The sequence below is a fragment of the Sciurus carolinensis genome, chromosome 4 (genome assembly GCF_902686445.1).
Source record: "Sciurus carolinensis chromosome 4, mSciCar1.2, whole genome shotgun sequence".
Lineage (NCBI taxonomy): Eukaryota > Metazoa > Chordata > Mammalia > Rodentia > Sciuridae > Sciurus > Sciurus carolinensis.
In genome coordinates, this window is record NC_062216.1 from 113,900,890 (window position 1) to 113,920,853 (window position 19,964).

General features: G+C 50.4%; 1 protein-coding gene and 1 long non-coding RNA gene across 3 annotated transcripts; one reads left to right on the forward strand and one right to left on the reverse strand.

The window, feature by feature from the left end:
- Positions 1-8,066: 8,066 nt before the first annotated feature.
- Hoxc11 (homeobox C11) lies at positions 8,067-10,270 on the forward strand. Its single transcript, XM_047551181.1, is given in 3 exon segments — positions 8,067-8,780; positions 10,039-10,248; positions 10,251-10,270. Coding segments are annotated over 3 exon segments (912 nt in total). The 5' UTR covers positions 8,067-8,098.
- A 962-nt stretch (positions 10,271-11,232) lies between these two features.
- LOC124983760 (uncharacterized) lies at positions 11,233-15,534 on the reverse strand. Of its 2 annotated transcripts, none has more exons than XR_007108493.1 (4): positions 15,304-15,534; positions 14,896-14,953; positions 13,286-13,372; positions 11,233-11,573 (listed from the first exon to the last, which is right to left on the reverse strand). It is a non-coding gene; the product is annotated as an uncharacterized LOC124983760 (long non-coding RNA). The 2 variants fall into 2 exon arrangements; XR_007108492.1 differs by having other exon boundaries at positions 13,286-13,493.
- Positions 15,535-19,964: the final 4,430 nt, after the last annotated feature.

Below are 19,964 nucleotides of genomic sequence, written 5' to 3' on the forward strand. Positions count from 1 at the left end.
CTAAGATTTTAGGGGTCATAAAGCTCAGACAAGGGCAAAGAACAACTTGATACTTGAACTCTGCCCTTCTTAGTCTAGGGAGCAGTGGGCTCTGCTCTCCCTATGCTCCCACAATCAGGGACTTAGCTCTCAGTACAAGGCCACTAGTGTTGTGGAGACTTAGTAGGTGAGACCAGTGAGAGCAAGACAGGAGCTTATCACAATAAAGTTCACAGTCAACCCCAAGTGGGCACTGGGCCCAGAGCAAGCCCCCCTCTTTTTATCCCAAATTTTTCTTTCTTTCCTGGAGTCTCCTCCAAAGGACATATGGATGGAGGAGAAAACCCAGTGGGACTGCAAAGTTCAGTTCAAGGTAGGGATGAGGGGAGGACTGAATATATTTTTTTCAAGGTGGGTTTGTGGCTCAGGGGTAGAGCACTTGTCTACCATGCATGAGGCCTTAGGTTCAGTCCCCAGCACCACATACACTCACACACACAACATACACACCACACACAAAATTTTTTCCAGGAGTCAAGAGACCAGAAGCCTGTGGGAGACAGGGGAAGATTGCCTTAGAGGCAAAAGCAGAGAGCAAGGCCCAGAGAATTGTAGGGAACTATGAAACCAAAGGCAAGACTAAAATAAATGAGAGAAAGAAATGGGGCAGCGAGAACTGGAGGAGAAAACAAAGAGGAGGAGAAATAAAAAGGAAAAGGTAGGGTTGAAAAGGAAGAAAAGGGCCAAAATTAACAGAAAAAGAGAGGGGGAGGCAGAGGCAAGGGTCAGCCAGTTTCCCTTCCTGGTTGCTTTCAGCAGTCTGGGTGGGCGGGGGCGCCATGACAAAGTGAAGGTCAAGTTAGCATCGTACCTTATAAGGAAGGCGTCGGTCCTCCATTTCAGTCTTTCTCTTCAGAAGGACGCTGGCAGTGGCATTTCTGATCTTGTAAACACTGGACTCTATGGGACATTGAAAAAATAAAGACCCCCACTCCTTCCTTTATTGGGGGCGAGCTCTGCCCGCCGGGAAAGCTTCGGATAGGGAAGTCAACTAAAGAAGACTCCGGGAAACTTTTCTTTTTTTCTCTCTGGCTACGCTCCCGCCAGCTGGGGGGCTCCCTCTCTCCCGCACCCCCACCTCTCTCTCTCTCTCTCTCTCTCTCTCTCTCCTCTCTCTGTCTCTCTCTCTCTCCCCCCCCCCCCTTCTCTCTCCCCTTCCCCTCCGAATCTCCCATTCTTCCGCATCTTTCACCCTAACTCTGGGCTCAATCTCTCCACTCACCCTCTCCCCTACTGCAGACTTCTAAATTCGTTCTATTCCACCGTCAAGCGGAGCAGGACGTTAACAAATGGAGAGAAAATTAAACATCTTAAAGAAAAATTCATTTACCGCTCAAATGTCTGAACATTACGGTTTCCTTCAGGAAACAAAGAGATTATCTTCGGTAAGGAGAAGTGAGATAGCAGCGATGGGGAGGGCTGATGTAGTAGGAGACTTGGATTTATTTCTCAGATCCAGGGGCGAAAAGGAGGGAAATGAGAGAGAAGCGTTTTAACCAAGCAACTAGCGAAGAAAGAGGCTGCAGCTGGTGACCGCGCAAGGACCGGGTACTCCCGCTGCGATCCCATAGTGCTGAGCCTGCTCAGTCCCGGCCTTGGGTGCGGAGAAGCAAGTATATTAGATATTTGTTGGTTTCAGGGAGCTGGGCGGCAGAATGGAGGAAGGCAGGGAGACACAGAGAGTAAGGCGGAGTCACAGCCGGTCTGTGAGACATTCTGTGAGACAGAAAGTGAGATCCGCAGCCTTGCCGGCTGGCGGAGTACAACCCGCGGCTCAGCTGAAAGCGCTACGGGAAGGAGCCTGAACTGGGATCCTTGATCCTTTTCCTCCAAGGTATCACTGAGGTGTTGAGAGAGGGCACTATTGGTGTAGTGGTATCCGCGGAAAACTCACCTCCTTTTTCTTAAACCTCACAGTTGTCTTCTCTTCTGAGCTCTGAGAGCCATTTTTAAGGTCTCGTCATTTCTTTTTAAATTGAAATTCTAATGTTAAGGATGTTCAGAAAGCAATGATAGGGGATTCTGGTTAAATCTGATGCTCCAAAAGCCCTTAATTGTTGTCACATCCACCTTTCTCAACTGGAAAACTGGCCTCTGGAATCAACTCCCTCTCATCTTGCCTACCTGGTTCGGAATACCTTAGAGACCTGAAATGGGACTGGGGTGGCAAAAGCAATGGATATGGTCACAGGGGCTCCTAGGCCTTGGGGCCTGGTAACCTCCTACCCTGTGTTCTGCCAAGAAAAAACAAAGAGGCCTGATTTGATTATTTCTGGTAGTATTAAAGGATCCTGGCTTTCAGTGGAGCTTCTGAACTTGAGGTCTGAGTGATAAGTGTTCCACTCATAGACATTTAATCTGGTAAAAGTGCCATTTGTGTCACAGTGCTTGGACTCAAGCAGTTAGGGGGTAGCCAGGGTGGGGACTTTCATTACTCAGGAAGTCCCGGAGAAGGAATGGTAGGTCCTCTTTGTCAGAATCTAGAGTTCTGCAGAAAGTATTTTAAATGTTCAAAATGGACAGGGGAGTCCCTTTCTAATGTTCCCTCAGCTGTGAAGGGGAGTCCCAGGAAGTGAAGAGGTTTACTAGTTGGGATGCTTCCCCCTAGTGTGGGAAAGATAGAGATAGCCAGATTTCACCCTGCAAAAATACGCTCTGTATCTGACAGAAAATTGGCAGGCACTTCAGAGATTTAGGGACTTACACGGAGAAAAGCAAGTCCAGACACCCTGGTGAAGGCTAAAGTGTGATTCAGGGTGGACAGGGGAATCTGAAGGAGTAAGGCTGGAAAGGTATCACCCAAAACCATTTCCTCAGAGAAACCAATTTGCACAATGGACTCCAATATTGAAAAACACCAGATGATCTGCTTCGAAAGGGACATAAACAGGCCAAGCGGATGCAGGTTAATAAAACCTGCAAAAGCCCAGACAGGAACACTTAAAATGCCCCAGAACAAAGCACACCGTGACAAATTCTCACCCAACACACAAGTACACGCACTGGAATGTTCCCAGGCACAGAGAGAAAGAGACCTTTTCTACCTCTGGCTTCCACCCGTGAACCCTCAGGTATACCTGCCCAACTCCAAGAACACACACAAATTTATGCATTCTTCTAAACTGACCCAAAGAAACCCCTAAGAGTGTTGGGCAGGCATGGCTGCACTGCACACCCCACAGAGCCAGCCCACGTCCCCTGAGCCTTGCTAATGCACGATCCAGATCCATACCGAGAGATAAAAGTCTAGACAATAGACGGCTGTTTATGACAACGAGGCTCTCCAAGTTTGGGGCTGGGCGATAAATCTCTGGCGAATCTTCCTGTAACTCAACTTCTGGCTGTAGTGAAGAGAGAACCATGGAGATCACAGAAAGCAGCGAAATGGGGGAGACTTTTAAATCGTGAGCAGGAGTCTTTCTTGTTGGGGCAAGTAAATGGAGGCCAGCACACTCGACCCACGCAGGCATCCACACCGTGGAAGCTATTGGATCTAGCTTTCAAGCCCTGGCGAGTCAGGGCTCCCGGAAATCCGGCAGAAGTGTGTGGGCAGAAAGATAGGGCCTAGAGGCTGGGACAGACCCACAAACCACTCTTGCTGGGGGCAAAGATTCTTTTTTTGTTGGTGACTGGAATCTTCTTGCTCTGTGACACCTGAATTTTCGGGCCCTTCTCTCTTGTCCTTTCTCTCTCCCTCTCCTTCCTTTCCTTCTTCTCCCTGAACTTCTTCTTCTCCCTCTCCCTCTTCTTTTCGTTTTTGGGTTGATGGGCTGTTCTCTTTTGCATTTTCAACCCAGGCGTCTGATTACAAGTAAAGAGCCACTGAAGTTGATCTCATAAAAATGCCGAGAGCTCACTTTGATCAGCTCGGACTGGGTCCGAGCCTAAGTAGGCGCTAAAGCCCGGGAATGGCGGCTTGGGCCAACCCTGTCTCTGCTAAGAACAAGGGGGGAGATTTGGGTGGCCCAAGCCAGCAATTTTGCTCAGAAAAGATATTTTCTGTGGGGCTACAACTGGCTTTGGAAACTAAGGCCCAGGGCAGCGGCTCCATTTCCAGACTGCTTTTAAGACATTTCCTTCATTTTAGAGCATTTGGTGAGGGGGGCCAGTGAAACTGGCTCATAAAATCGGGCTTTTATGGGGAGAAATAGGGTCGCATTGCTAGCCTCCTAGGACAATACCTCTGAGGGGAAAGCTGGGTGGAGCTGCAGGGGTGGAGAAACTGCCCTTCTTCCACCACACATTTTCCATATGCCTGAGGAACCTGAGCAGAGTCCACTGCTTAGGTGACCTGACTTGTGGCCTTGGGCTTGGGGCTCTGACCAAGGCTGAAGTGAGGTGGAAGCCATAAACCAGCAGTCCCACCCTTTCTAGTTCCCTGGCTGGGGTGAAATGGGGTGTTGGTGTCTCCCTTGCAAAACAGCTGTTAGTCTGAAAATCTAAAGGGATTATTCAATGCAACAATATTGCTCGAAGGGAGAGAAATATGTGCAAGAAGGTGCAAGTTGATTTTTAATGAGGGCTCCTCCTTGCCCTCCTAGGATAGGAACCATGTCCATGCATGGGACTCCTTCCTCTTATCTCTTCATTGACTCCATACAGAACGGAACTTACAACCAAGGTCCACTGGAGATCTTATGAACCCCTTTTCTCCTGCTAGGGTTTTCTTCCTAGCTCATGATCTGTGGGGTAGTCACCTCCCCGCACCAAGGTCTGCAGAATCTAGAGCAGCAGAAGGAGGTAGACAAGCTGCCAGGCAACCCTAGCGCTGTGTGTGGGTGCCACTCAGGCCAGAATTCGCTAGATACTGCCCCCTTCTGAAGCTGTCCCTGTGTCCCTGTGTGGGAGGGAAGGGTGTTGGTGTTGCCCTGATCAGGCTACCAAGGTAGTTGCCCAGACCACAGCCGCCTGCTAGCGGTCAGGCCGACAGTGGGAACTGAGGCCAAGAAGAGTCAGTAAATGCAGCAGGATGGCCCTCCCGCGGAGGATTTCAGGTGAAGGATCAGACCCTAGGCGGTTGGAGGACCTCCCGCACCTACCAGGTGAGGAAAAACTAGCCACCTAGAGTGAAGCCTACCAGGGAAGGAATTGGGGCCACAGATGGGTCCCTGTATGGTGTGGGGGGTAACGATTGTCCTGGCCAGAAGCTGCGGATTAAGAGGGTGCAGCCCAGGGCAAGCAAGCTCAGCCCATGCTTATGGGTGGTCTGGAACCAAGGCTAGGCAAAGAGGTCACTACCCCACACCTTGGGCATTTTTGCCATCAACATCTAGCTGACCTCAGAGACCAGGGCCTTCTTTCCTTGATCCCAGCAGCAACTGACAGCTGCTGGGATTTTTTTTTTTTTTAACTGTTGAAAAACTAAAAGTCAGAGAAACAATAGGAAAAAATATAAAATTGGTGTTCTACTTTTAGGAAGCAAAGTATAACTTCCCAAAAGTCTGTATTGGGATATCCCAAGTTTCCAGGACATCAACTCATTGATGTTCCTTCTTGAGTTTATTTTTCTTTTTTGTGTTTTGTTTTTTGTTCATTTGTTTCAAGGAAATAAGGTCGACAGCAGCCCCTTGCAGCCGCCTGGGCTTACTTTTATGGTGGCCCCAGAATAAACTTGGTGGTCAAATTCAAGTGCTCAGGCACACAGCTGTCTCCTCACAGGAAGCAGCCCACCCCTCTTGTCCCTGGCTGTGCAGAAGTGCCTTGGGGGATTGGGCCCCACATTGCCCGGGAAGCCAGAAATGGGAAGGAAGCAGACTCTCCTTGGGAAGGAGAGAAAGCAAAAGGTGAGACACTGCCCTCATCAACACCTCTGCAAGGGATAGGGGTACCTCTTGCCTCCCTCTCCTTGATTGCTGTCACTGTTTGGGGAGCATTTTGCCTCTAATAAACTCAAGTTTAATGAGGTCAGTGTGAACCCCATAAAAGCCACAGTTCCAAGTCCCCACCATTATAAATTAAAATGCTGCCCCCAGCTTACTCTATAAAAAGGGCTAGAGTTAGGAGGAAACAACAGATTTTTTCTTTTTGGTCCCTTCCCTACAGAGAAGTCCCATACTTGAGCAAAGCCCCAATCTAGTTCCTCTTTTCCCTCAGTAAAGATCTGGCCCAGACTAAAGGAGGGCTCAGGAAGCCAAACCCCGCACTGAGTAGGTAGAAGGGCACAAGAGTACTCTACTATTCTAGAATCACCACAAGAATGGGACCTAGGGTCAAGGCTGACTTCACTCAGGTGTTTCTCTAAAAGTTGAGCAAATTTAGGGAGGAAGAAGAGTTGAGGAGGAATGGATTTGGTAGGAATGTATTTAGAGAAGTTACTATAGGTCTTTCCTACCTGATTTGGGGGCCACAGCACTTCATCATGCTTCATCAAAGAAAATAAAATCCTGATAAAAAAAATTTAAAGTGGAAACCAATTTTAACCAAGAGTTAGAGCTGTAAGGTAGGTTCTGGCTATTGTTTTTGCTTTCTCTAAGAGATCAGTGGGCTTCAGCTCTTCCTCTCCTTCCTTAAGAAATCACACTCTGGCCGTACCTCTTTAGAACCAAGATTGCTTTCTGCTCATGCCAGTTGTTCAGGTCCCTTTGACCCAGTCCAGAACCTTTCAATAAAGTGATTTTCTGCTTCCCAGACATGTCCTGTGGTGCCCAAAGGGATGGGAGGCAAGAGGACAAAATTACTGAGTTCCCCCCCACCCTTGGGTCACAGTCATCCAGGAGGATGACGGACTTGGAGGAGAGCAGGGCAAGGCAGGACTGAGAAATAAGGAGGCACTGGTGTCTGGCTTTCCCCAAGGTTGAGGGTCTGGGGATACCGTCTAGAGAGAGATCCCTGGCCCTAGCCTGCCTTAGGAGCCACAGCTCTCTACTGTCCAGCTGGTCTGTAGTGGAAATTCATACCTGGCCCCACTGTCCACCTCTACAGCCCTCCCAATATCATTCAAGAATAGTAGTCCTAAACCTAATCCCCCCAACATATTCTGCCTGCACCCTCCACCAGGCTTCTTTGCAGCCTAGTAGCTGAGCTGAGCCCCCAACCCCAAGGGCCCTAACATAGAAGATGTATGACTTTCTTTCCAATCTTTTTCTTTGGGGTTTGGGATTTTAAAAATCCACAGTGGATGGAGCTTTCTGCACATTGATTGACAATAAAGGCAAGCATGAAATATTCACCCAGGGCCACTCTCTCATACTAAATATTTAACACAACATTAGAGAAGGTTTTTCCCAGACTTCGCCAGGCACCGGCTGGGCGGCTGGCGCTTCGCTTACCACTCGTTTATGACTAATCGGAGTCCCTAGCTGGCAGCCACACAGCAAGCCAGACAAAGTTGGGACACTGGCTTACAGATGGGCTGCCTCACCTTTGGGAAACTTCAGATACTCTTCCGGGGAGCTTCTCCAAATACCTTAAAGGGAGTCTTGACAACCAGCTCTGGCCAGAAAAATAATAGAATGGACTTCTTCAAACTCTTGTACAGGCGCTGACTACGGGTTGGAGGGGTAAGAGTCCCTAGACTTGGGGGGAAAGGATTCACTATTCTCCGGGAAATCAGCAATGGGGAAAGAAGTCCTCATTCCGGTCTCTGCTGATCACAGGGAGGAAGCCAGACCCCCATATTGAAAGCTCGCCTCTTTCCCCCAATCCTGGGGGGGGGGGGAGCAGCAGCTAGAAAAAAATACAATTGCCCCCTCCCAGCCACCGCCCCCGCCCATCCCACCGCCCACCCCACCCCAACCTCTCTCTCCTCTTTTGCTCGCTCTGTGGAATGGAGAGGAGGGGAGTGACGAGAGAAAAACGAATACAAATCTGCAATTGATTTTCATAATGTTTCTGCGGTGTTTGCAAACCAATCGCCTGAACGTCCCCGATCTTACCTAAGAGAGAACCCCTCCTACGTCTGCGAAGTGCTCCGAACTGATATATGACAATATCTACTTTGGATCACGTGCTCGGGGAGAGAGACTAAGACGGATAACGCGTCATCTCGCCTTCCCAAAATTTCCCCCCTCGCTAGACCGGGTCCAAAACCTCCATCCGGAGCCGGCAGGAGAGGAGAACGATGTTTAACTCGGTCAACCTGGGCAACTTCTGCTCGCCGTCGCGCAAAGAGAGGGGCGCTGACTTCGGCGAGCGAGGGAGCTGCGCCTCCAACCTCTATCTACCCAGTTGCACTTACTACGTGCCCGAGTTCTCCACGGTCTCCTCCTTCCTGCCCCAAGCCCCCTCTCGTCAGATCTCCTATCCCTACTCGGCCCAAGTGCCCCCGGTCCGGGAGGTCTCCTACGGCTTGGAGCCATCCGGCAAGTGGCACCATCGGAACAGCTACTCTTCCTGCTATGCCGCGGCCGACGAGCTTATGCACCGGGAGTGCCTTCCTCCTTCCACAGTCACTGAGATCCTCATGAAAAACGAAGGTTCCTACGGCAGCCACCACCACCCCAGCGCCCCTCATGCTGCCCCCGCCGGTTTTTACTCTTCAGTCAACAAGAACAGCGTCCTGCCTCAAGCCTTCGACCGTTTCTTCGACAACGCCTACTGCGGTGGCGGCGACGCACCCGCGGAGCCCCCCTGCTCCGGCAAGGGCGAGGCCAAGGGGGAGCCCGAAGCGCCCCCGGCCTCGGGACTGGCGTCCCGGGCTGAGGCGGGGGCCGAGGCGGAGGCCGAGGAGGAGAACACGAATCCCAGCTCGTCCGGTTCTGCCCACTCGGCGACCAAGGAGCCGGCCAAGGGAGCCGCCCCCAGTAGGTAGCACCGGCCGGGAACAGGCGGGCAGCAAGGGAGGGAACGAGAGGGAGGGCTAGAGTAGGGGGGTGGCCAGGGGAGCAGGGACAGCCTCGTGTTTTGGGTCAGTCCGATTTTATGTGGAGTTTTATAAGCATTCAAAGGATTTTATTATAACCTACAAAGCCCTCTCTCCCAACGACTCGACTTTTTACGATGGAGAAGGGGTGGGAGGGAGGGAAACGGGCTCTTTGGAAAAGACGGGTGAACCCCCCTCCCCCGTTATCTTCCTCGGTCTGTGAAAATTTTAAAAGTGCCACCATTGCGGGCGATATTAACTTTGATCGTGAACTTAGAGGAGCATTTAAGGAAGGATGGGGAGCCGGGCTGCCGGGGGGTGGGAGGGAGGGGAGGGGTGGAGGGGGAGAAAGGGGAGGGCGAGGGAAAGACAGGGAGAAACTCAGAGGGGGAAGAGGTGGAGGAAAGAAGCAATGGAGCAGAACCTGAGACCCGAGAGGCGAGCCAGGATTGCTCTGTTTCTTTTTTAAACTATTTTTTTAATGTTCAAACTATGTTTTCGCGAATCTTTGAGCAGAAACCCAAGGAACCAGGGGCTTAGCGGCGACAAGGGACTGGGGAGAGGTAGATCCCGGCTCCGCTGCGTTTTTGGCAGGGGTCTCAGCGTTTCTTCTCGATCTGCGGCCTCGGTGCAGGCCTAGCGAGGCAGCGTACAAGGCGCGGCCCGGCGGGCGGCCCCGGGCGCCAAGGTCCCCCGGAAGAGACTTTAGGGTGTCTAGGTGCCTGCTCGCTGGTTTCCTCCCGACTTCCCCACTGTTCTCGCTAGGTCATGCTTCGCGCCTTGTTCTCCGCGATTCCCTCAGAAATCTGGGGGAGATGGTAGTGGACTTTCAGAACCTTTAGGAGGGCAGCTCCGTGAGGAGCCGCCAAGGGCCGCCGGAGAGCAGGCAAGGGACTCAAGGAGACACACGTGGCCCCAGCAGGCTTTCCTTCTCCCCGAGACCCTGTCAGTTAAGGCTCTCGCCTGAAGGGCAGTGGGGCGCAAGTCGCTCAATGGCCGGAGCTAGACCAGGCGAGGGGGTCGAGGCTTGCCCCAGATCTGCGGCCTGCGAGAGGACAGCCGCGGCCTGGCGGGAGGGCTGCCCAGCGGATGGGCTGGGAGAAAGGCCGCTGAGCGCTCAGCGGGCTGGGCTGGGGTCGCCCTGGTCTCACGTGTCTCTCTCCCCCTCTCCTCGCACTTGCCTCCTCCCCTCCCTCCAGACGCCCCCCGCACCCGCAAGAAGCGCTGCCCTTATTCGAAATTCCAGATTCGGGAACTGGAGCGAGAGTTTTTCTTCAACGTGTATATCAACAAAGAGAAGCGGCTGCAGCTGTCCCGGATGCTGAACCTGACGGACCGACAAGTGAAAATTTGGTTTCAGAACAGGAGGATGAAAGAAAAAAAACTAAGCAGAGACCGGCTGCAGTATTTTCGGGAAATCCGCTGCTGTAACTGCAGACCGGGTCCTTTTGGGGGGTGGGAGGGAGGGAAAGGGGGAAATTATTTTATTTTATTTTTATTTTTTATTTTCTAACTCGTCTTTTTTCCGCGGGTGGAAAACTGGACTGGCCAGGGCTGGCCCCCACTGCCGTTGCTGGCACTTCCTTCCGGAACCTCCTTCACCTTCGGTCTGACTCTCGCTGTGGGGATAGAGACCGGCCTGGAAAAGGAGGTGAAGGGAAGTGTCTGACCCACGGCGAGTGGATCCCTTTGGCGCCGAGGCCCCAAGACTCTTTATTTAAAAGAAAACACACCTCGCGACAATGTCTTGCTGCTCGGATTTGGTGGAGGGAGGGGCGAGCGTACTGGCGCCTGAGCTGAACAATCCTTGAACTACAAGCCTTCCCTTGCCCAAGTGAACAGATCCACTAAGACACCTTGTTTGCAAGGGGAGACCTCTCGGGCTCCCCGCTCCTACCCCACCTTGCCCCACCGTTAAGGGGCAACTAAATGTGATCCTGCCTTGCTGTGAAATTCCTGTACCTTCGACCTGGTGTTAGGTGTGCAAAGTCCGTGTCCTACCTCCGTCTGCGCCCTGGCTCATCCCAAGCCTAATTGTTCGCCCCCTAAATGTGTAGAGCCCTCTTTGAAATTTCTTAACTGGTACATTGAGGTGTCCTAACCTTTCTCCAAACAATGCTCCCCTAACTCCATGGATTTATATCTAGTCTTTGCAGTTGTTACTTCCTTTTTTCTTTTCTTTTCCTTTCCTTTTTTCTTTTTCTTTCTTTTTTTATGAGGAAAAAAAGAGAAATTGGGGTGGAGGAGGCCGTAGGGAAATGGGTTGGGCACCTCCCCCTTGCTGGGGTTTGAATTTTTGTAAATAAATTTCACAAACCTTTATTTCTACCTGAGAGGATGGGAAAGAACATGCCAGAAAGAAATTCAAATTACCCATCTCCCTCCTTGTGCGTGAGTGCGTGTGTACATGTGCAATCCCCAACCTGCTCCCCACCCAGAGGGGTTGCTGTTATTTTTTTTTTGTTGGCAAATAAAGATATTTCATTCTATTCAATATTATGATTTTATTTGACCTTTTTATTAACCCCTCTCCTCTTAAAACCCTCCATCCTCCCAAGTCTAAGGAGGAGGAGGAGGAGGAGGTGGTGGTGCAGAAGGCAAGGAGGAAGAGGAAGAGGGGGAGTTAAAAAGCCAGAGACCCCCACGGGTGAGCACAAGCATGCAGAGGCAAGGCAGGCCCATGCTGGAGCTCTTCTCCACTGGCAGGGTCAGGATTCTGGCGGTAGCTTCTTCTCTGAAACAGAGGACATTCCAGGGCTACTCTTAAGATCTCCTTTCTCATGTGAAGCTTAAACTAGGTCCAAACACCCAGCAATGCTTTCCGTTTAAGCACACGTTTGTTGTGGAGTTAATTGTAACCATCATCAAATTTAAATTTATAGGAATTTTCTTGGCTCCACAGCCCTCCTGCCAGATGTCTCCGTCTGTCTCAGTTAAATGTGTAGAGTTGAGGGTAGGGCTTTTGTCAATTTTTTTTTTCTCTCTATGAGAAGATGGTATAGAAAATTTTATATACAGTTTTGAAGGAAGGAGGGGAGAGGAGGAGAAGCCATCCCCCCCTTGTCCTCTCCACAGCTTCTGAGGATGGGAAGGTAGACCCTGGCCCCTTCCCCTTTGACACAAATGGCCAGGTTCCTCCAGACACAACCAGATACCCAGAGTGGAGCTACCCTGATATTTATATTTTAGGTCTCCCAGAGTAAAAAGCCCCCACCTGTGTCTGACCTGGATGTCAGACGTGGATGGGATACTGAGGAAGGAGGTGACCCATGGGGTTAGTCACCACACCCATGTATATTTGCTGCACGTTTCTTCCTTCTCCTTTTCTTCCTCTTCCTCTTCTCCCCCCTTTTCCCTCTTCTCTTTCATACTGGAAACTGAACCCAGGGTTTGGCACATGCTATGCAAGCACTCTACCACTGAGCTACATCCCTAGCTCTTTTTATTTTTTATTTTGGGATGGGGTCTTGCTAACTTGCAGAGGCCGCCTTCAACCTTGCAATCATCCTGCCTCAGCCTCCCAGGTATCTGGAATTACAGCATGCACCATCACACCCAGGATGCATGTTTCTTCTGTATTAGGATAACCTTGGTCCTTTCAATACTTTCAGTGAAGCCTCATGGTCATCTCTGTTATAAATATGTTACTTGGGGGCAGAGGTTCAGGACCAATTCTCTCATCTTTCCACTCTCTGTTCTTGTGTAATTGAAAAAATGTTTTTGTCCATGCTGTTGGATGAAATGAAAAAACACCATGACTATCAAATCTAAGTTCTACTGTTGTTTTCCACGGCAGGGATCCCTGCGGCTTAGGTGTCTGAATCTTGTAATTTGTAAATGTGGGGTCCTTAAGACAATTGTTGTGTATATGTGATCCACAATTCTTTCATGTGCTCACACACATTTTGTTGAAGTCAGTGAGCCTATGAGTGAATATGAAAAGGAATATTATTTTTACTCTTTTACCTATAGTACAGAAAAGCCTGACCACATGTGTGTCTAGAGCTTGTGTCACCCTTAGTGTGTAACCATCGGCAGTGTTTAATGAGTGTGGACAGGAATACAACTGAGGGTTTTCTGCATGTGTGGCACTGCTCTAGGTATAATGCTTGTCCACTAGCCCTATCAGAGACCATTAGCCTGCTGGCCATGTTTCCTGTAAAAGGATGGAGATAACTCTTCAGAATGAACTAGTTTATAAAGCAAACTATTAACCTTCAAAGGGCTCCTGATTTGGAGGTGGGGGGTAGTTTAAAACTGTCAGCTACCACTTTCTGTGCAATGTGCAACCCAGAAAGATTTCCAGCTCCAGAAGAGATTTCTGAAGGATGAGAGGAGAGTCCTCGTGAAAGAAAAACAAAGGTTTCTGTGACCCAGGCCCAGGAACCTGCCTTGCTGATTTTCTCAAAGGGAAAACAGGGGTCTCCGGGCCCCCAACAAACCCACCTTCATACTTCTGAATGTCCAACCCCCCTTGCGGGCCAGGGGCACTCTGGACACGACCTCTTGGGGTAATCCCCTCCAGCCGCAGCGCTGCCCAGGAACAAAAGATCCTCGTCTAGACGCCGCCATAAAGCGCCCCCCGCGCCTCTAAACCCAGATTCATTTCGCTCTTAACGACCCAGTCTGGCCTGTGTTAAAAAACGCTTCCGCCCTAAATAGTAAACAAATCCGAAGTGGACCATCTTAGCTCTCCCAACACACCCCAGACCCCCACCCCATCATCCCCTTGCCCCACATTTTCTCTCTTTTCACCATCCTTTCTCAGCTCCCAGCTCCCCCCTGCCCAAGTAAATAAACCCGAGGCCGAGTTCAAAGTTTCCTGGAGCTAAGGAGGAATGTTGGTTGTAAAAATCCAAGTTTATAGCGCACGTGGGAGTTTACAAGGGTATTAAGTGGTGTGGGCTGACAGAGAACTCTGGGCCCCTCCCCCTCCCACTATGGGCTTTGGGGGTGCTGGGGAGCCAGGGGCACTTGAAAGGAGAGAGGGGTTTGGGGTAGCCTTGGGTTTGGGGTTTCTTTGTCACTCAGAGCCTTCCAGGTCGTGGGGAATGGCAATGCAAGGGTCATTGAGAAGAAGGCTCACAACCCCTATTAAGCGCCTCTGAGAGCATGGATTCTGGGCATCCCAGATGGAGGAGCTGGGGAGCCTTGTTTGGGGGAAAGCGAAAAAGGTGTAGACCTGGGTCTGAAAGGTATACAGAGGTGGGGTTGCTTGCAGTCAGTTCTCACTAAAAGGGGAAGAAACAACCTTGGGCTAATTTCTTGAGTGGGCTGAGGACAGAGAGGACCTTTTTTTTCATCAGGGCAAAGAAGAACTTTGAACTTCAAGGAAGTCAAGGGCACCACCCCTTCTCCCCCCACCCCTCCTCTCTCTGGAATCTGTAGGGCAATTCCTTTCTGGGCCAATATTCCCTGAAGGGGGCAGCCCCTGAGGTTTCCTGGTGCCCTAGGGCTAGATAATGCAGTTTGCTAAATCCTCCCTGCTCCGGGCAGGCCAGAACACTGTGCACGCGACTACACTCTTTATTATTCATATAAACCTTTGGAAAAGGCAACGCCCGGGAAGTTTTTATAACTTTGTTTGGCATAAAAGTTTTACAAGATTCCCCCTCCCTTAAAAAAAAAAAAAAAAAAAAACCTCACAGTTTTGGTTCTGCCATAGGATGGAATCTAAGATCTTTGAGAGGGGAAGCGATAGAAAGGGCACTGGGGCTTCATTGTCTGGGTGTGTGGTGGGGAGCTGTCTTTCTTTGCTGAAGGCAAAAAGACTTGAAGGTCGGGATCAGTCCTTCCTAAAGCACACCTTGGACCTGCCTTTGGAGGCTGCCAGCCAACTGAGGCTGCAGGACCTCAGGAGAGTTCTGTTCACTATGTTCTTGAGATACAACCTTATAAACCTCCAAAGTTTGGATAATGTCCCCAGGACATGAGGCTCCCCATCACACACTCTTATTCTCCTCCAGGCACTATACTCTCCCGCAACCCTGCCACGGACACACAGCCGTGCACATGCCCCCCACAACCCACTACACAAAGCAGAGAAGACCCATAACCTTGACTCAAACTGCTGATTGGGGAGGGTCTTTTCACATAATCTTGCATCCCTGCTGCCTGTGAAATAAAAAATGGGTTAGAAGAAAGACAGTATCCAAAGTGCCAAGAAACTCTTGCCCAGGGGTTGCAACTGTTGCAGGACTAAAGACGACAAAAGTCCAGAAGGGTTGCAGTCCAGGACCACAGAGAACAAAGGTACCCATGTGAGGACAGGGCCTTGGGCTGCTGAGTCTAAGGATAACTCCCCCACCTGTAACTGACAACCCCCTCCCTCATTTTTTGCAGCCTTGGGGGCACCAATTGGGCTCAACTTTGGGTCATTTTAACGTCAGCTCTGAAAGTCAGGACAAAATGTCAGGCTTAGTGGACAAAGCTCCTTTGGGGTGATGAAAATGAAAATACCTTACCCCCGGAACTTGGCACTTCAGGGAACCATCAGGCATTAGTGGGGACGTGCCTCAGAGCCAGCTTTTCCTTTCCTTTAATGGCGACTGCTGAGGCCTGGCTGCTGGTCGGTCGCTGGCAGTCCTACACTTCGCCTTGTGAGAAACCGAGCTGAGGCTGAAGGCGGGAGAAGGTCAACTCCAAGCCTGAGGAGCTGGGCTGGGGAGGCATGCGACTGAGTCTAGTGTTTTCACCCTCATTGAGCCCAGCACACCAGAAAAAAAAATAAGAAAGCCTAGGTAAGAAAATCAAGGAAAAAGAAAGAATTGAGGAGGGGAAAAAAAGAGCAAAAAATAAATTGTCTAATAAGAAAAAGAGGAAATGGTGAAATAAGGAAGACAACAAATTAAGAAAGAGAATGGATCAGAAAAAGAGAAAAGAAAAAGGAATTGTAGGATAAAAGAAAAGAAAAAAGAGGATTGAAAAAAAGAAAGAATGAATGAACAAATCAAGGAAAGTGTTAAAAAAGAAAAAGAAAGAAATCAAGATCTTTAAAAAGGAATTTAGCCCCGAGAAGAAGGATTAGGGGTTTTCTCCCGAGCAAACCAGCCCAACCACAGTCCTTATACTGGCTGGAAACCTGACCTTCTGGGGCAACTTAGAAACAAACCATCAAAGTGGGGACCAGGGCTTTCCCCCCAAGACATCGTCCCATCCAGCTCCTCCTCCCCAAGCTTCTCTTGGAGGTATCTGCAGTCTGGTTTCGATTCAGGAGGCAAAGTTAAATAACTGGTTGGCTTCGGCAAGACAGAAGCAGTCCGGCTGGCGCGGGTTACCAGACTTCAGGATTCAAGGTTCTCAGGGAGCACTTTGGGTAAAAGTGAATATTTGTGACTGTGTAGACTCAATTAATAAGTGCAAGTTGGACATGTGTGTAGATACTAAGCCACACAGCATCTGGGTGCAAGTGTACAGTGTCCAGATGTGAGAGTGATTTTGTTGGCTGGGCCCGCCGGAGTGGCTATAAGATCCGAATTAGACCAAAGGCCTCAGCCTCTCACCTCCGTACCTGTTTGAAAACTGTTTTTCTGGACCTCCAAACATGCCACAGTTTGCCTGGAATTTCCTTGCTCTCAATTCAGCTGGGACAGAGCCTGGTGCTAAGTGAAGAAAAGTCAACCTTTCCTTCAAGATTTGGGAAGAGAATGATTTATCTTGGCCTTCAAAACAAGTGGAAAAACCCTGCAATCACTGGTGTGATTTTATTTTCCATTTCGCTTGAAGAGCTTTCTGAACACACAATTTTATTTTATTATTTTATCCCAGCGGAAGAGTCACTTTTCCTTTTTCATTTCATCTCTAAATTTTCCCAGATAACTTTCTAAACCACTTGGGGAAATAGAAAATTTTCAGTGGAGAAATCAGGGTGCTTCTGGAGTGATCTGAGTGCTACGCCGGGAAAACAGCCGAATTTCCTTTCTGTCCGTTGAGCACGACAGTTTCCTTCTGCTTTTAATAGGGACCCCTAGTGCCTCAGCCCTTGGCCTGCTATGTGGAACCACTGGATCCTCCTGGAGCATGCCAAGAGCTTTGGAAACCCTCCTTGTCTCCCTTGCTCAGAGACCCACAGCCGGCAGGAGTCCCAGGCCCATCCTTGCTGCCCCTTCAGGGTCTAGGTACCGGGCAGGAAGAGCAAAAGATGCCAGGGTTCCTGGGGCAGGTGAGATTTGTCCAGACACATGCAGAGCCTGAGCCCCAACTCTGGCCTGCAGCCCTGGATATTCGGGTCCCCAAGCTGAGGTAAGAAGAGTTCCAGAGTCAGTCTTAGGTGCAGGTCTCTCCGCATTCTCTTCAGGAAGTTGGAGAAGTGGCGTAATAAGACTTGATATGGGGGTGATTTCAGTAACACAGACTTCTCCTGAACCCCGATCCGGTTGCCAAGGGTGCAGGCTAAGGGTCTTGGTCCTGTGAGCAGGGCTGGTGGGCGCCTGGCAGTGGTGGCAGGCGGGGTGACTCTGGTGGCCGGCATGCCTTTGAACGCCAGGCCCAGACAATAGGATGGAAACTGCCTTTGCTCGTGGCCTCAGGAAAGACTGAGCCCAAGGGGGCAGGGCTGAGACCCAGACCAGGCTGGACTTCTTTGGAACCACACAAATGCTCCTTTTGCCTGGCCCACTCTTTCTTCCTTCTTTCTTCCTTTTACCTTCACTGAGGCAGAGTCCCAAAGTCTGCAAAACCCAACAAGTTATTCAAGTCTGCGTCTGTCCGAGCCGAGCGGGCTCTTGTTTAACAGCTCTGGGTTTTCGTTTATCTTGAGTAATTAGAGGCAAACATTTGTCCCACCGGGGGTCCCACTTAGGCTGATGAATTTGATTTCTTTTTCCATTAATGGGCCGTGTTTATCATACTTCTAATTATTTCAACTTTAAACACTATCCGTTCTTGTGAGGAGGTGGGAGGCTTTCTCCCAAGGGTATTATTTCCATTAATAATAGCAAGGATTCTGAAGCAACTCTATCCCTTCCCCTGGCTAAGGTGGGTAGTAGGTTTGGGATGGGGGTCAGGCTGGTAAGGGGAGACAGACCCGAGGCCCAGTGACTTTGTTCCTCTCCTGACGGCTCTTCGGCTTTTGCCTGGGGACTTGGTTTTGAGAATTTCTCTCTTTCACCCTCTTCTGGAACTCCTACCATTCCCTCCCAGACTGAGCTTGGATTCGTCTTGGAGGTTCTTCCCTCATCACCTTCCCTCAGTCCTAGCCTGGCCTGGGTAGAGTATCCGAGAGCGCTGCTCCAGCTCTCAGCCTCTGACACAGAGAAAAAGGCCAGGAAAATTTGAGGTAGCTAGGCAGCACCTGGTCATGGGGAAAAGGGACTACTGTAGTCCAAAACAGGGGGCAAGGGCAGGGGATTGGGACAACAAACTCCAGGGACAGACAAACCAGGCAGGAAAATAAAGGAGACATGAAAGAGGGGGGAGGGAACCCCCCAAAGCCATATAATTCTCAATTGCTTTGGTCTTTAATTTCATCGTCCCATAAATGAGGAAATATCAGTTCCCATACTAAATTTTTATCCTCAGCTGATAAATATGACGGGAAATTTTCGTTGGGTCCTCGTAAAAGGGAACGGTTTCGATCAAACTGGTGGGGAAAGACTTATGCAGATAATACAAACAGAGTGGCCATAAAGTCTGGTCTGTTTCCCCGGGGATAGGCGGTGGGACAAATGGCTCCCTGGATTGACTACTGCCCGGGCTGTCCCAAGTCTGGTCTGGGGCCTAAACAACCTAACCTTGCCCTGGACAACCCCCATGCTGAGGCCAGGCGACCCCTGCAAATGAAAACACAAAACTATTTCAAATCTCCCCTGTCCATTCTGCAAGCAAGTCACACACTCCAGTCACACACTCCTTCCAGTTTTCTGGGGTTTCAGGGACCCCTGCGCCTTCTCTTTCAATCCATGGATGAGGGAATTCGGCAGATTTCTTTCCACGGTCCTCTTCTGGCCGCGCTGGCTTGGGCCTCCCTAGAAGCGGTCCGGCCTTCTTACTCGACCACGCCAGGGCGCTCGGCATTAGGGTCCTTTCCCCGCTTGGCTTCAGCACTTCGGAAAGTCGAAACCCCGGGCTCTGTCCAGAGAAAAATGCGGGGCTACCGGAAAGACAAGTTATTCTCCGGATTCCGTTTCCTGAGGAAGGGGTGGAGAGTTTTGTTCGCTTTGGGAGAAAGACGATGGAGAAACGGAAAGAACTATTTGAAACATGTATTTCTCTGTTTTTTTCTTCCCTTTATTAAACAACAACAACAATAACAAAAACAGACTGGCCTCACTTCTTTAAAAGATGCTTCCAGCCCAATCGTCTGGGTCCGATTTGGTTGCGTCTGGTGTCCTCCTTTTCGTGTTGATATGCGACTCCCCGAACCCGATCAAAGTCCCTGCAGGTTCGGTCTTTTTCTTCAGAAATATTCCCTGTTTTGGTAGGGGCAAGGTCAAGCGGAAAGCAAGGGTCGCTAATGCCTGGAGCAAAGCGGCCGAACCAGCTCCAAGGCCAAAGTCCTGAGATAGTGACCCAGGAGCTGCCTGCTCAGCCAGGCCCAGGCCATAGCTCCGGGGTGGGGAGCGGGCACCTCTGGTCCTGTGCTTCCTCCTCCAAGGATCCCTACATCCACTGGGAGCCTCCTTTCCCCAGCAGCCCTGAAGTGACCGTGACCCCCTCCCTGACCCACCCCAGACACTGGAGATTCCCCTTCAACTCCCACAGGGAACTTGCAACTCAACCAATCTCCAAGACGGTCGGTCCCCGAACTCCCAGACCCAAAAGGCCAAGCCCGAGAAAGCAGGACACAGGCAGCTGAAACTTTAGTCCTGTTTGGGATTCTTTAACTTTCTCTTTCTCTGTCCGCGGGAGCACCCTTCACCCTCCCATCTACCCCCCAAAAACAACCCTCATCCTGCTCCCACCCCAAGAGAAGAGTGGGTGGGGGCTGAGAAAAGGAAAAGGGGAGGTGAAGAGAAGGGAAGAAGTACCTGAATCGAGTCTTGACCTTTTAATTTGAATTTGTTTTGAGCCCCGTTGCCTCTCTCTCCCACTTTCCCTCATTTCCCCCCTCTCCTCCCTCCTCTCCCCAGGAGTTACCGGCTGGTTCCCGGGTAAACAAACCCCACTCTACCCAGAACGCCCCCAT